Source organism: Cyanistes caeruleus, chromosome 5 (genome assembly GCF_971803275.1).
Source record: "Cyanistes caeruleus chromosome 5, bCyaCae1.hap1.1, whole genome shotgun sequence".
Classification (NCBI taxonomy): domain Eukaryota; kingdom Metazoa; phylum Chordata; class Aves; order Passeriformes; family Paridae; genus Cyanistes; species Cyanistes caeruleus.
The window spans coordinates 79,325,505-79,340,124 of NC_141705.1; the positions used below are offsets into that span (position 1 = coordinate 79,325,505).

The following is a 14,620-nucleotide window of genomic DNA, read 5'->3' on the forward strand; positions in this document are numbered from 1 at the left end:
CTTCAGATGGAAATAAGCACAAATGAATAATACCATGTATCCAAAACATGCTTGTATTTGCCTAAATACAGTGGGAAGCATGCCAAAACCAGCTTGGTATGTAGTCCTGTATATCCAAAGCAGGGTATACACTCATGAGCTAGCTCAGCCTGCAGCTTTTAAACAACTAGATGGGACTCCAGTGCTAAACATTTCCACTGGCACAATGGCTGGAATGCAAAAGCTTGAAAGTAGGGAACACAGAGCCCTAACCTTTAGAAGAACATGTAAACCTTTGGAGGGTAAGGTGATTGAATTTTTTTTTCTTGATTATTTTTCCAACTAGTACTGTCAGATTTTTTTGGAACAGAGTTATTTAGCAGTGGTCTGTGTTAGCTAGTGATTTACTTTGTTCCCGTGTTTTGCAAAATAAATTAACTTAAGCTCCATAAAGCCCAGTTACTTCCAGTCTGTCAATGGAAGTTTAGGAATTTACTTTAAAAGCTGAACTGTGTCATCTAAACACGTGCAAAAATGTATTGGTTATTAAATTGGGTCAAGGCTTGTAACACAGACAAAATCCTCTCCAGAAAAGATAGATAAACCCACAATCTTCCACGTAACTCCTTGTGTGAAAGAATATGTAAATATGCCTTACAGGGTTTTCCGAATATCAGCAAATACCAGCAGTGTCAGATGGTCTGAAGGGTGAATTTGAGAGTAAGAGTCTGTCCAGGCTGCAAAAACAAACTATGTTTGGAAATGTATTAGCCAGCAAATTTAAACAAACAGTTTCAAATACAGGCCAAGTAAGGCAAGTTGTGTTTAAAATCATGTAGGTTGACTCTAAACTCCCCTCCTTTGCTGCCAGAGTTCAACTAGCATGTTTTAAACATGGCTTGTTCTGCTAATTGCTATTGCATAAAGTTGTGTTCAAATCCTGTTTGAAATGTCAAGCGGTACAAACGAGGCGGAATCAGCAGGGTGGCGACAGCCCAGGGCTGAGCCCTCACCCAGCTCGCTGACCACTGCAGCTCCAAACAGTGGTGGAGAGGGAGAGGAAGATCCTGCATTCCCTAACCTCACTTACCTGCCTGCAGGCAGGAGCATTTGCCAAGAGTGACAATGTGAGAGCATGACAACAACTTTAAAAGGTTTCCTTCAACCCAGCAGCTGTGATGTCTTTTGTGGATAGGCCAACTTTTTGCCAATATATGCTTTACACATATATGTGTGACAGTGGCGTGTTTTGCCTTACCTCAGGGTCCAAAGCATAACCGTGCTAACAATGTCTCACCCCTTATTTTTTTTCTGCTAGACAAAGTGTAGAGGTCAACTTGATGTAAACCTCTTGGGGTTGTTCTATATGTGTCAAGTATTTTGGATAAAAGCAGAGAAAAAGCCAAACTACCACAACACAGCCCACCTCTGTGTGCACCCAGTATTAAATAATCATATTCAAACATTAATTTTCACACAGTTGGTTCAGGTCGTTCCCACGTCTTTGAGTTTCACTTTCTGTTTCAGGTTCCAATGAATCCAAAATGATGAAACTGAGACTTGAAATCTGAGCATGTTGATGGACAAAGGCACAAGTCTAAAATGACCAGGCAGCCAGTTGTCACATGTCCCTACTAAGCCAAAGGTAAAACTACAATTTGGGAAGCAGAAGTGTCCTTGTAAGCATCTCTTCATTTTTACTTTTAGGTTACTAATCCAGATTTCCTTTGAAGTGCTTACAGGTCAGAGTTGTGCAACTTGCCTCCCTTAAACATTAGAACTATTTGGTTAAGTTCCCAAACTTGGAGCACCAAGACTTTGACAATGAGTCCATAAAATTACTGTTCGGTGCAGGTAACGAATATGCTGAGAATAATGTACCTCTCTTGCAAAGATAATCTAATGGAGTCACATTGCACTTGAATTACAAATCTAAATCATCTTTAGGACAACTCCATTAAATTGTCTGTTGCAAAAGAGATGCTTCTTAAAGGATATATCTTTACTGTTAACTATTGTTAAGTATTAACAGAAAAACTCACAGGACTTCCTTTCAAATGCTAGTTCAGAAAACCAGCCATTATTTTCTATATATTTTAAATTAAAAGCTGCAAAGAAATTTTCAATTAAAAAAAAGACAATTATATTAATTTTTAAAATCTTCTTTCATATACCTCATGGTAAAATGGAAAGGACATCATGCATTGCTTAGGTTTTTTATATCTTGGATACTTATCCTTCTAGGGACACGGCTACACTGAGATTTCCCATCTCCTGCTTTGGGAAAGCCATCCTACAGCACAGCAATGACATGGTTTAGTGAGGGGATGCACACAATCACTGTTTTCCTTAGCTTTGGACCCCTGATAAAACTGTTTGGGTTTTTTTTTAAATAATATCTGTTTATTAGATAACCTTCTAAGCACAGTATGCCTTTGGACACAGGATTTAAAATACTTTCTTTTAAAGCCCTTATGTTTTATATTGGGACAGCATATAGAATGTGAAAATTCTTTTTAATTGAAAATAAGTTTTTATTAAGTATTTGAAACATTATCAGACTTCACAAACTAAGTTGGTGGTCAGAGCCAGAGTACAGAGGAAGAGAATTGTTAAATACTTCTTATGCCTTCACAGAAAATGAGTCAAATATATGTGTTGAATAAGAGTTTAAAAAAGCAGAATGACACTTTCTCATACTTTAGAAAAATCTATTTGTTGCAATCTCACACTAACAAATTACTGAAAGGTCTTGAATCTAATTTAGTGGTTGTAAAATTATTTGCTGTTGAAAATTGCCTGTTTTATCTGCAAAAGTACCGAGATATTTTTTGGTAAAAGGTTTGCCTTAATCTCTCTGTTAATGCTTTGCATGGTAATGGAAGACAATAATTTATACTCTAGGCAAAACTCTCATGGATTTCAGTGGAAATTCTACTTGAATATATGCTTTAGGAGCCAGGCAAAGGCAGGGAGGGTTTACATATTCTCTATAAATGTAATAAAACTGTTTTAAAAGGTATAAAAAAACCTGGTAAAAGCTGCTTCTGGCAGTGAGCTGCAGTGCTTATTCCATCAGCTTTAAAAACAATATGTTTCCTTTAGCAAAGAGTAGGTAAGTGCAAATTTGGGAATTTTGTGTCCTGATGTATTTTAATGGATTATCTCATTTCCCTCCATTTCATATCCCTCTCCCCTTTAGATCTATACCACAATCACTTCTCCACTCATGGCAGAACCTGAGTGCACTTCCCTCTGCTCTAACAAAGGTAAGCAACCCCTCTGGAGCCTTTCCTTTCATTTACAGCAAAACAAACATGTACCTGTGAGTTTTTTCCTAAAAATGCATATTATTATTTTTCTAATTGTGGGTATATTTTCCTGGGAAATTTCCCTTAGAAAATGGGATTATGGAGTACACAGTAATAATATGTACTACTGAAAATACATTAGAAATAAGATACAACTATCTCAAGTCCAAACTTCTAGTCCTAAAACAGAGCCAAGACTTAAGAGCCCCAGTCTAGGATGTGAATACAAAAAAAAAAAAAAAAAAAAGACCAGACAAAAAAAAAAACCCTCACTTGAATAGGCCGTTTTTATTAGGAAAACTAAAGTTTAGTAAGAATCTTGTTTTCAAACCCCTGTGCTTTTTACTTTTGGTTTTTGTAATCACTTGCCTTTTACCGTTGCTCACGAATTTTTAACTTCTAGCTACAAGTTTTCACTAGGTGGCAGGAGTCCACTGCCATGTGTTATCAGAGGCTTTACTTGCTCAGCAACCATTGCCCATCAGTAAGAAAAAAAGTGAGCATGTTCAAGTTTTGCAAAACATAGAAAAACAAACAAAAACTTAACAGGAATGAGAAAAAATATTCAGACCCCCAGTAAATCATAGTTCTGTTACTGGATATGGTTAATGTGATAGGCTGGAAATAAGTGAAAAGAAGAGTGAAAGATGTTCTTTTCTTGACAGAGGAGCTAAAAAGACCTTCTCCTATAAAATGAGGTAGATTTATTGTTTCTGCTGTTTGTGAAAAATTAACTGGTCAAGTAAATTAAAGTTAACTAATTAATAAATGTATTGACACCTTGAGAAAGTTACAGCTTAAGTACTGAACTACTCATCTGGAATACTATATCAAAATAAAGCAAACACACTCAGTGTACTGCATTGCCAAGACACTGGAAGGAGATAAGATACATTTTAAACTTTCTCCCGCAGTTTAACTAGTTAGCAGGGCTCATGGGATGATGATCAGTCCCCATACTGTTTCAGCCAAAGGTATTTTGCTGAGCTCAGAGCCCTGGACAAAATGTGTCCCTCTTGTCTCAGGGAACAGAATGCAGCTCCATACAGTTACATAAGCCTTAATAATCGTGACAAATCTTCATTGTTGCACTGGAGTGAGCACTGATTTCTAACAAAATGACTTTTGAAATAGTACTTCTGCAAGTTGGGGCTACCAGTTCCTATTTTTAATTTATTGTCACCTCCTACTGTCTGTCTTTCCCTCCTTCTATACATGCAGATAATTTATAAAGTGTCCAGTAATTTTCAGCGTTGCTCATGAAATATAAGAGGGAACGTTTGGCATCTATTAAAGCTGCTTCTAAGACTGGATAACTTTCCAAAACCAGAGAGAAGTCAGTGTAATGCTTTCCAGGATTCCCAAAATAGTAAGAACATTTTCTCATGATAAAGCTGTATTTATTCTATGACCAGAGTAGAAAAACTATCATAAATAGATGACTGAAGCAGCATTTCCTAATATGAGATTGAGTTTTGCGATGTGCCAAGTGCGCCCAGAGCCAGAGAGCGAAGCAAACAGGAGCTGAAAGGCACTCATCATGTCACAAGTGAAACATTTGGAATTTAATAAAACTTTTTGCAACACTTGCAAGCTACCAAAAAGTAATAATCCCTTTTTATTGACATAGACAGAATCAGTACCTGTATAATCTCTGTAAAACAAATTAGCAAATTTGAACAAGCATCACAACAAGATCCACACCAACAGGATGCAGGTTGGGTTTAAACAGAGTGGTCTTGTCATCCGTGCCCACAAAACTCCAATAACATCTTTCTGTCATGCTCCTACCTTGGCGATTTGCAAAGGCTGCTTCTGCTCCTTGCCCCCTTGCAGCCTGAAGCCCCACGGCGCCCCTCCGCTCATAGCAATGCAGAGATAATCCCCTGTGCCCATTTTCCTGGTGCAGTTGGGCAGCATTCACATAGAACATGAAAAACTTGGCTTGCAGATGTTCAGCGAGCTGGAGATTTCGTCTGCCGGGCAGAGCTGGAGACCCAGAGCACCACACTGTTGCTGCTGCTGTGTACTGCACGAGCAAATGTAGTCATTGAGGGGAATGGAAGAGCTCCCTCGCACCGAGGGCACAGCCCACTCTTTCGTCAGATTCCGATGCTCAGCCCACCTTCAAAGGAAAGTAAGTGAGCTTGGAACTCGAGGGAATGCACACCAAAGTGATTCGCCCGTGAGGCAGGGAAGGCTGCCTTTGAACAGGGCTCTCCTGCCAGCTAAATCAAAGCAGCAGCAAAATGAAGTGTACATTTCCCTGTGACAATTTGGGAAATAAGTTTACTTTAGTAACTGGTCCCAGACATTTTAAACTCTAATTTACCCATTTCTTGCATTTTTACTCCAAACAAAGGAATCAGAATGTCAGGGGAAGCAGCATGTACATCCTCTGAATAACTGATACACTTAGTCTGAACTGGCTTTAGGAAGTTCATCTCTACATGCCCTTTCTGCAGCACTGCAGGCATGTAAAAAAAATGAAAACAAAAAAAGGAGAAAAGCTTCTTTATCATTTTCTTGTCATGGAATCACTTCTTTTTCTAGTTCTCTCTGACCTCAGTATAGTTTAATGTGCGTTGCTATTTAGCAACGACCTGAATTACTATTGGACCCTAAATATACCTGTTCTCATGCAGCCTGCTGCCTTTCCTACCAGAGAGGGGAAGAGGATTAGTGAAATGAAGTATCAGATCCCTCAACAGATGCTATCAATGGAAAGTTTGCATTGTGTCTTTAAAGGGGAACCTTACTATAAGCACAAAAAAAAAGGAAATTAATTGAGGTATTGTGGTGGTTTAAGAGGTGACTGTTCTTCAGCATAGGATGAACATTCCTCTAGTTGGGTGTTAACAACTGACAGCATTATCTCCTCCTCACCTCAGCCCAATGTCAGGTAGCCTGGTTTAAATCACACTGCATTTTGAATTAAGCTGGTTCTAAAGGAAAGTGTTCAGCAGGTGAGCTGTCTTTAATGTCTGGAAAAGCTTCTGAAAGAAGCACCTTTTTGTTTGAAACCCAGAGTATTGGGACATCAGATTCTCACAGTATAAATTCACTGAGATCCCCCTCTGAAGTGTTAACATTTGGTTGTTTCTAAGCTGTCAGAGATGTTGGGGCTACAGGGAACACTCATCATTTAAATTGCATGACTTTGCATCTAATTAGCAGGTAACCACTGAGGGCTTACATCTATCCAGTGTATCTGTCAATTAAGTGACCCCCAAAGTGATGCTTCAAAGGCAAAATACCAAGGTAGAGACAGGATCTTCTGTTAAACTGAAATATTCTGTCTGGAAAACATAGACAGACTTTTAGGGAGCTTGAATCCTTCATTAGTCCTCTAAGACACTAAGGCAACACAAAGCCTGGGTGGAGAGAAGATAACTAATCAAACAGAGGAAAATGTCACTCTCTCAATAACAGGATTTAGTAGGAGGAAGAGTCCTTGCTTTATTGACTACAAGTCAACAGCTCTAGAGAAGCAAAACAAGCACAGATTGCCATATAATTAAACACTTAAGGAAAACACCATCAGAGAAGCCATGCTAGGAGAGGGGATGGCCTTTAAAGGGACTTTGCTAGAAAACCTTTAATGCAGACACCTCATTTGAAATAGTCCAAGGTGGCTAATTGCTTATTATCATCTGCAGTGTTGATACATTGCTGAAGCAAACATTTTTAGTCTTTCCCTAGGTAGAATCTTGCTTTAGACAAAATTCTCTCCTTTTTACCTAACGATGCAAGTTCTTACAGATTTTAGGGCAATAAAATTCTTCAGTATGTAGCTGCACAAATGCTCTATGACACCCTGTTCAGTACAAAAATTTAGCAGCTGTTTAAGCAGAATTTATTACATAATTATTAGTCTTTCAAATGTTAAAAGTTTGTGGTGAAATAGTGAATTACTGATAGGGTGTTTTGAGCTTGTATTAATCTCTTATCATTTTGGTAAAAAGGAATAATCAAATCTGATCTCTGTTTCTCTGAGCTTCTTCATATACTTACGGGAGAAATCAAATTAAAGGGAATCACCCCTGCATTTGGATGGTCACATACGTGATGGGAATTTGTACTAGATACAATTTCTGTCACTTTTGACCATGTAACTGAACTGGGTAAAATATTAGAACAGAACAACCTTGATTAGTGATTGTTTAGCTGAAAAAATGACCAGTCAGAACACCACAACCTGTGTGATTTTGGTATATGACAAAGCTTTGGGGATATTTTAACCTGGTACACTTAAATGGATACAGGAGTTTTTGCTTGAACTGTGATCTTGACAGGAGAAAAAAAAAATAGGAGAAATAACTTTTACCTTGTCAGCTTGTTGAGGGGCTTTTATAACAACAATTTCAAACAAATTGCTGCTTTCGTCTATGGGTAAATTTCTTGTTTGCTCTGCAGTAAGGAAACCATTTAAAGTCTGTGACAAAACTATTCCCATGATGGGGAGACCCAAAGCTTCCTATGTCTTAATGTCACAAAGGCTATTCCATAGGCCTTAACAATTCCCATTGGCCCTGTATGAATTTCTTAAATGCTTATGCTGCAGTATGTTTTGCTTTTTAATACTGCTAATAACCATTTGTACGTTCTTGCATCCTTTGGGATTTCCAAATGCTGGTCAGAAACTGGATATCAAGATAAAAGTGGAGTCATGGAGTTCGTGGCATTTTTGTCTCTGTAATTTCTAGAGTTTAAATAAATTGTATCAATTCTGATATTATTTTCAAAATACACTGAAAAATTCCAAGCTAATGTCAACTACAGCTACATCTAACCGCTTCCACTATCTCCATCATTTCACTAAAACCTAAAGATGCAGTTTTGGGCAACAAGCAGTAAAACTTTGATGTCACAAATAAGCCTGTAAACTGGGAAAATGACAGATGGCAGAAGTCACTCAAAATCTCTCTGTGCCCAAATACAGGGAAAGCTTTGGCTTCAATCTGATCTTGTGTGATGAGATATGTATTAAAGGGTTTCCAGGTCAAGCCTCCCCTTGCTCATCTCCCTTCAAGAACTGCCAGTCAAAAAGCCCAGCACAGTAGCCTGGAGGAGCTGTGATAAGGCAGGAATAGGCATACTTGTAGAGTAGCCAGAGTGAGAGCATCTATCCTGAAATGTGGTCTCTGATAATAAATGCAAAATGGAACACAGAAAATGGAGCATTTCTTTCCCCAGGCAGACTCTGCTCGAAGGCTTCGTCAGCTGGATGTGGCAGCTCTGTACTTTGTAACAGGAATTTCTCTTCCATGAACTTTTGCATGCTGTTTCCTCTTGAGCCCACATAACTTTGAGCTTAGCACAGGAAGTCATCCCTAACTACAGTGACATAAAGAATCACCTCTGCCTTGAATCTGGATCCTACAGGTTCATTTGATGTCCACTGGTTCATGGATCAAGGGAAACTGTGACCAAGCAATCCCCAGGCACACTTCCCAGGCACTAATTTTACAGACATTTTGCATAGCCACCATTTTTCAAACACAGAATAGAATAATTAATCATCCTTTACTATCTCAAATATTTCATTCTCCTCATTTTCTTTCTCTACATCCTCTATACTTCTAAGTTCTTTTTGAAACAAGGCTCTGCAACACCACAGAGCCTTCAGGAAACAGACAAAGTTGGGATTTATGCAATAACATGATGATATCTATTTTGTTCTCTAGTTGCCAACCCCAACACTGCTAACAGCTAATTTTCTTTTTCAGACACTGCAGAGTTAATGTGTTCCTGGAATTATCTTTCAAAATCTTAAAATCTTGTCTGTAGCTGCTTCGTTCAAAGCACATATTTTATATGTGAATTAATGTTTTTTTTCCCCAATGTGTATCACCTTATTCTTCTAAGCCATGTTATGGTATGGCTGCTTAGTTTTCTTAAAAGCCTTTGGTGAAGGAATTTGTTGAAAGCCTTTTGTAAATCCAAGATCAATCAGATCACCCTTATCCACGTGTTTTTTGATCCCCTCAAAGAGCTGCCTTATGTTTGTGAGGCAGGACTTCCTTTTATGAAAACCTTTTTAACTCTTCCCAGATAAGTCATATTTATCCAGATGTCCACTGTTCCATATTACAGTTTCCACCTCTTTGTTTTGGGTAGATATCAGGCTGACAGGCTTCTTGTTTCCTGAGTCTCTCCTGGAACACTTTAGTTAAAAAATGGCACTTTCTAATCTCAGTAATGGTCAGATATTTCAGCTTTGAATTCCTTTAAAGCTCTGTGTGGTCTTGGTGACCACTTCTTAGTTTTCTTTGCCTCATCAGCTGCCACTTTTCCCTGTACTGTAATAATTTATGATACTGAACAGTTTTACTAAACGTGGGTTTATCTAAAATGTAATAATCAAGTATTCCTGCAGCTGAGTTCAGAAAACATACTCCAAACGTGAGAAGAAATAAGACATATGTCTGTCTTTTCATCCAGCAATAAAATAAAGCTTTCATTTCACCTACAGTAGGATCCTAGGTCTGTGGATTCTTTAAAAATGCAAACATTTCCACCCATTCCTTAGTAATGAGGAAGAGACAGAGGGAAAGGGGATATCATGATCTCTAATTTATGGGCAGCATTTTACTGCTGTAAGCACCCAGATGGTCTGACTTCCTTCTTTTTCTGCATTTCATTTTCTTTTCATATCTGATTTTTTTTCCACATTAAAATCAACATAAGCTAGGTCTCAAATAATACCTTTTTTAACAGCTTTCCAGATTTAACTGTATCATCTGTAAACAATTTAATAAACTACCCAACTTATTGTAGAATGTGATTTTAGCCAAATGGGAGAATCAGCAGGGGCTGGGGGGAAAGAAAAAACAAAACCAAACCAAAACAAGCCAGTGCTTATTTGTTTGCTGAGTTCTTGGTGGGTTTTTTTTTGTTTAGTTGGTTTAATTTGGTTTGGGGGGGCTTTTTTAGTTTTGTTTTGTTAATTATGTGGAGAATATCCCTTACTTGTAAATAGATAGCTGGTTTAATGAAACAAATGATAAAATCACAGCCATGCCACTAAAGAAATCATGATGCAGTCTCTTCTAAATGAAGATGATCTCTTCCAGTATATCTCTTCAAATGATTTTTTTAAAGTGGCTTCTGCAATCTGGGCAATGTCAAGCACCTCAGCAGACATTCTTTTCCCAAATCATTGCCTAGTAACATCTTGTTTTGTAGGCTACAATTCAGTAGTTACACAAGGCAAAAGCAAATTTTGAAGGCAGATCTCAACATCATTTTCCACAAACCTTACCGAAGTAGAAAAATACATTTCTGCTTAATTGCTACCCTTAAGTTTTTTTCTCCTGACTTAAGAAGCAATGAGGAACAGAGACATATGGAAAGGATTTAATTTTCAGAAGAGGTAGAAAATGACAATGTGAATTAAATATATGGATGGAAGGTCCAAATGCGTGGCTCCAGCTAACATCCATTAAAGATAATTCTCTTCATCTTTTCCAGCAAAATTCTCTTGTCCTACAAGACAAATTAATAAAATCCAGATGTTTTTATTGCATGGGAAACCCTGCAGTGCACTGCCAGACAAGAGGTTTTGCTCACTGCAAGTACAGACATTGAGTGGCAAAGGTACCAAAACCAGTAAGACCAAGTTCTTAGTGAAAACAAATCAAATATACAGGTCACAGATAATTCTTAACAACCTATAAGACTAGACAGGGAAACTCTGCTCACACTCATAAGAGGCATGAGCAGTTCCTCACCATTAAAGGTAAAAGCTTTCAATTTTAATCCCTAATGTGGATTATAAAGCAAGGTACTGTATGATGGGTTGGAATTTTAGAACTGGTCCTGTTTTCTTGGTTTTTTCCCCAGCTTCAGGACTGGCAAATGTAGTGCAGTGGAGGAAGCAGAGAAAAGTACAAGAGGGCATTTCTAAGCTTTTAGATTACTGGGTGTCATCCTAGATTAGGAGTTTTGGATCTATTGTGAGTAAAAAAACCCACTAATAAATTGGCAAAAGAAGCCACTTTCCTCCAAAACACAGAAACAATGTTTTTAGCATTGAGCATTGCTGAATTATACCAGAGTAAATAGAAATTTGTGTAGAGAATGTAACTACAATCCAATTAATGAGCAGCTCTCAAACCATGTACATATCACGGGCACTCTGCAGTCAAAGAACTGCACCATTACATACAAAACATAAAAATGTATGAGTAACTGAAAGAGACAAGAATTTGGGGAAGAGACCGCTCGTATTTCTTTGGTGTTTGTCTGTTCCTACCACAGCCAGTCTTGGATAATCAGGAAATACTTCCCTACACTGGCTAAAGAGAAGTAAACTTGTTTTTTTCCTGGACTTCTTGGACAAAAATCTTTTGAGAAGGTTTTCCTTTATGAAAAGACAAGGATTTCAGATTGTGTCCAAAAAATTAATACACAAAATAGGCACAAGACTTTGTTGTGAGAAAAAGTAAAACACATTCACTGCAAGGTTTGTGAATATGGCAAAAGAAAGTGACACTGGAATTACTGTTTCTTGTTAATCTAGAAGTAGGGTTTTGGGCTAGGAATCATGTTTCCAGGTGTCATTCCACTGCTGGTTTTACTTATGCCTGTGTTTTAGCAAGCAAGAACTAATTTACTCTTGGGACTTGGAAAGACTCTAAGGTGTCTATTTCCTTTTCATTTTGATTCCCAGGAGATGGGATGACTACATTTTTGGCCTCAGTAGTTGGAAAAATTCTGATAAAAGATTCTAAAATGAAATTAAGACTATTTACGTGTAATTTTCTTTCTGGTTTTGGCAGGGAGATGCTGCATCACATTTTTCTAACAGAGCCTATGGGAATCAAAATTGATCTTCTTTGCCAAAGCTTGGCAGAGCTTTGAACGGAACTCGCATGTGAGTAATTCCAGCAGGTGTTTCACTTTCCTCACCTCTGCCCCAATGCTTCATCCTGCTCTTTGAATTGTCATTTAAATGTGACAGATAAGCAACACAGCACCTTTTAGCTATCTGTTCATTTTAGACAGTCAGATTTTACAATCTCCCCTCTTCCTGTTGCAATAACTTTTCATGCCAGCTTGCCGGGCTAAAGAAATACACCACGCAAAACTCTCCTCTGATGTAGCACAGTGAAATTACTCAAGAGTAACCACATCCTATTCAGTTAGAAAATATATTTTAATCATAGCTGAGATATGGATTAGGCCCAAGTAATCTACTAAATTTTGAAATTATGGTTTAATGTGGAACTGAGGATTGAACACAAAGATTTAAAATTAGTCTGATGAATACTCACCTGCATCTGATTTCATCTTTTAAATGTTGTTTCCTGTTAGCAAGTGCAGAGGAGATTAACTTCCCTTGAGTGGTTGCTTGGAAAGAGCTCAATTACATGCATGGCTGCAGTCCAGCATAAAAACCAACTATTCTTGCATTGCAGTTTAAAGCAGGTATTGTTTGTTACTTGGAAGGCTCCTAAGAATGAATTTTTCCATAGTGAAAACAAGAATAGGAGAAGCAGAGAAAAACTGAGTTATAATGCAGAATGGGTCTTGGGAAGTTTGGGTTCTGTTTCTACACTTGTTTCTACACTCTAATATTTTGGTCTGGGCCTGGAAAATGGGAGAAATAATTGCTAGATACACAGTGAAAACTTGAGAAGTATGAAAACCTGTGAAATTCCCAGTTTGTAGTTTAGTAGTTTGATAGTTTGAGTCTCTTGGAGTATCCTTTCCTTCCCTCTTTCCTGTGTATTTCAAAATAAGCTGCAAGGTTTGTGAAGCAGTTTCTAACACTCACTTGACAGCTACACTGAAGTGTTTTCCTCAGTGGCTGTCCCAGTGGGTTGGATGTTGATAGTTCCAATTTCAGCATCTGGTAAAAGGACAGGGTATGAAAAGTTGCCTTGACATCAAGTCCTGCTTGCAAAAGGTAGACAGCATTGCTCACTCTGCCTCTGAATGGTTCTGGTTAGGCTTCACCACAGAAGCAGAGGTGACACAACCAGGACCTCCCCACATGAAATCTTACCCCCCATCCAAATAAGTGCAATAGATTAAGAAGCAACCCAGCTATCTTCATTCCTGGCAATAGGAACAAGAATTCCAGCTCTTAGATAACTAACTCCTTTCCAAGTGGAGCAGATTCTATTGGAAAAATCTGCCCTCCAAAAACACCTTGACGTTTAACCCCTGCTGATCCTGCAGCCCTGCCTGTTGCGCTGCATCTTCTTGCCAGGAACCAGTTTCCAGACTTCTCAGCTCCTCCTGCCTCTGGTACAGGCCTCTGCTTTTGGTGCTTGTGTACTCTGTAGCTGGCCTTGACATGGATCTAGCTGTTTTCTACACAACTTGTTGCTTCTGTGGTGTAAAAAAATAGCATGATGGATTTTTTCTAAAAAAATAATTCTGATGTTTATTTTTGGTGATCATGGGGAAGGCATCAATTGCTTTAATACTAAAGGTATCCAAATAGCACGAACACAGTATTTCGAAAAATACTTTGCAATCGAGACTGATATTTTTACAAAAAACAAAGATTCTTTCCCATTATGTAGATTTTTCCATGCTCAGGTAGACTTACTTACTTTGACATTAATGGTGGAGTAAAGCAGAAGCACAGTCAAAGTGAGAACACACATAGAAGTATTTGCATTTTAAGTAACTCAATCAAATCACCAGTTTCTTATGAAGAACTCACTCAGCTACTCTTTTTTATTGAGTACTGCTCTATAGCAAGACTCCACTAATACTAGTACTAGTTAGGTATTTTATAAACACAAGCAGGAAATGTAAAATGAAAGCTAATGTAAATAAAGCTACTTCAGATGCTTTTGAATGTAAAAGGGAAATATATCAGTGTTTGAGAAATTCCATACATTCAGCAAGCAAACAGAAAGGATGGTTTAACTTTCTGCTGCTCTTTCAGACTGGTGGCCTAATGTTTATTCACAGTGTTTTATAAGCGATACATTATTAATCAGATTATACAAAAACCTCATCTTTGTTTTTATGATAGAGTTCATTATGTAGCAATTAAAGCAAGACAATCAAGTCTTGGGTTTTGTTTTTTTTTGTTAAGACCAGGTAGCACAATCTTCCACTCCCATGCATGTTAGACAGTAGTAAATGAATTTAAAAAATAATTGAAATTCTCCAGCTGAAACATCTCAGCAGTTTTCTCAGAACACCACATCTATCTCCTGTAAATGTTCCAGATCCAGTTGCCAAAATGTTGATTTCATTAGAAAACCAAATAGCAGCAGTCCGTGAGAGCAAGCAGAGGAGTCTCACAGTTTGTAGATACTGGGAAATCCAGAGGCTTGAACTAGCCAGGAAGTATTTTTCAG

At 38.0% G+C, this 14,620-nt stretch overlaps 2 protein-coding genes across 3 annotated transcripts in view; one reads left to right on the forward strand and one right to left on the reverse strand.

The window, feature by feature from the left end:
• The window catches only part of SYNPO2 (synaptopodin 2), a 77,687-nt gene extending 72,279 nt beyond the window's left edge, over positions 1–5,408 (reverse strand). For both annotated transcript variants that reach the window (XM_086888049.1, XM_086888050.1), the window contains exon 1: positions 5,082–5,408. In XM_086888049.1, coding sequence (XP_086744175.1) covers positions 5,082–5,210 — 129 coding nt within the window. In that variant the 5' untranslated portion in view covers positions 5,211–5,408. The remainder of the gene's footprint in view (positions 1–5,081) is intronic.
• The window catches only part of SEC24D (SEC24 homolog D, COPII component), a 66,763-nt gene that overhangs the window by 5,499 nt on the left and 46,644 nt on the right, over positions 1–14,620 (forward strand). The window contains exons 2-5 of the mRNA XM_086888058.1: positions 1,507–1,624; positions 3,182–3,248; positions 5,242–5,427; positions 12,074–12,168. The gene's annotated coding sequence lies outside the window, so the exon portion shown is untranslated. The remainder of the gene's footprint in view (positions 1–1,506; positions 1,625–3,181; positions 3,249–5,241; positions 5,428–12,073; positions 12,169–14,620) is intronic.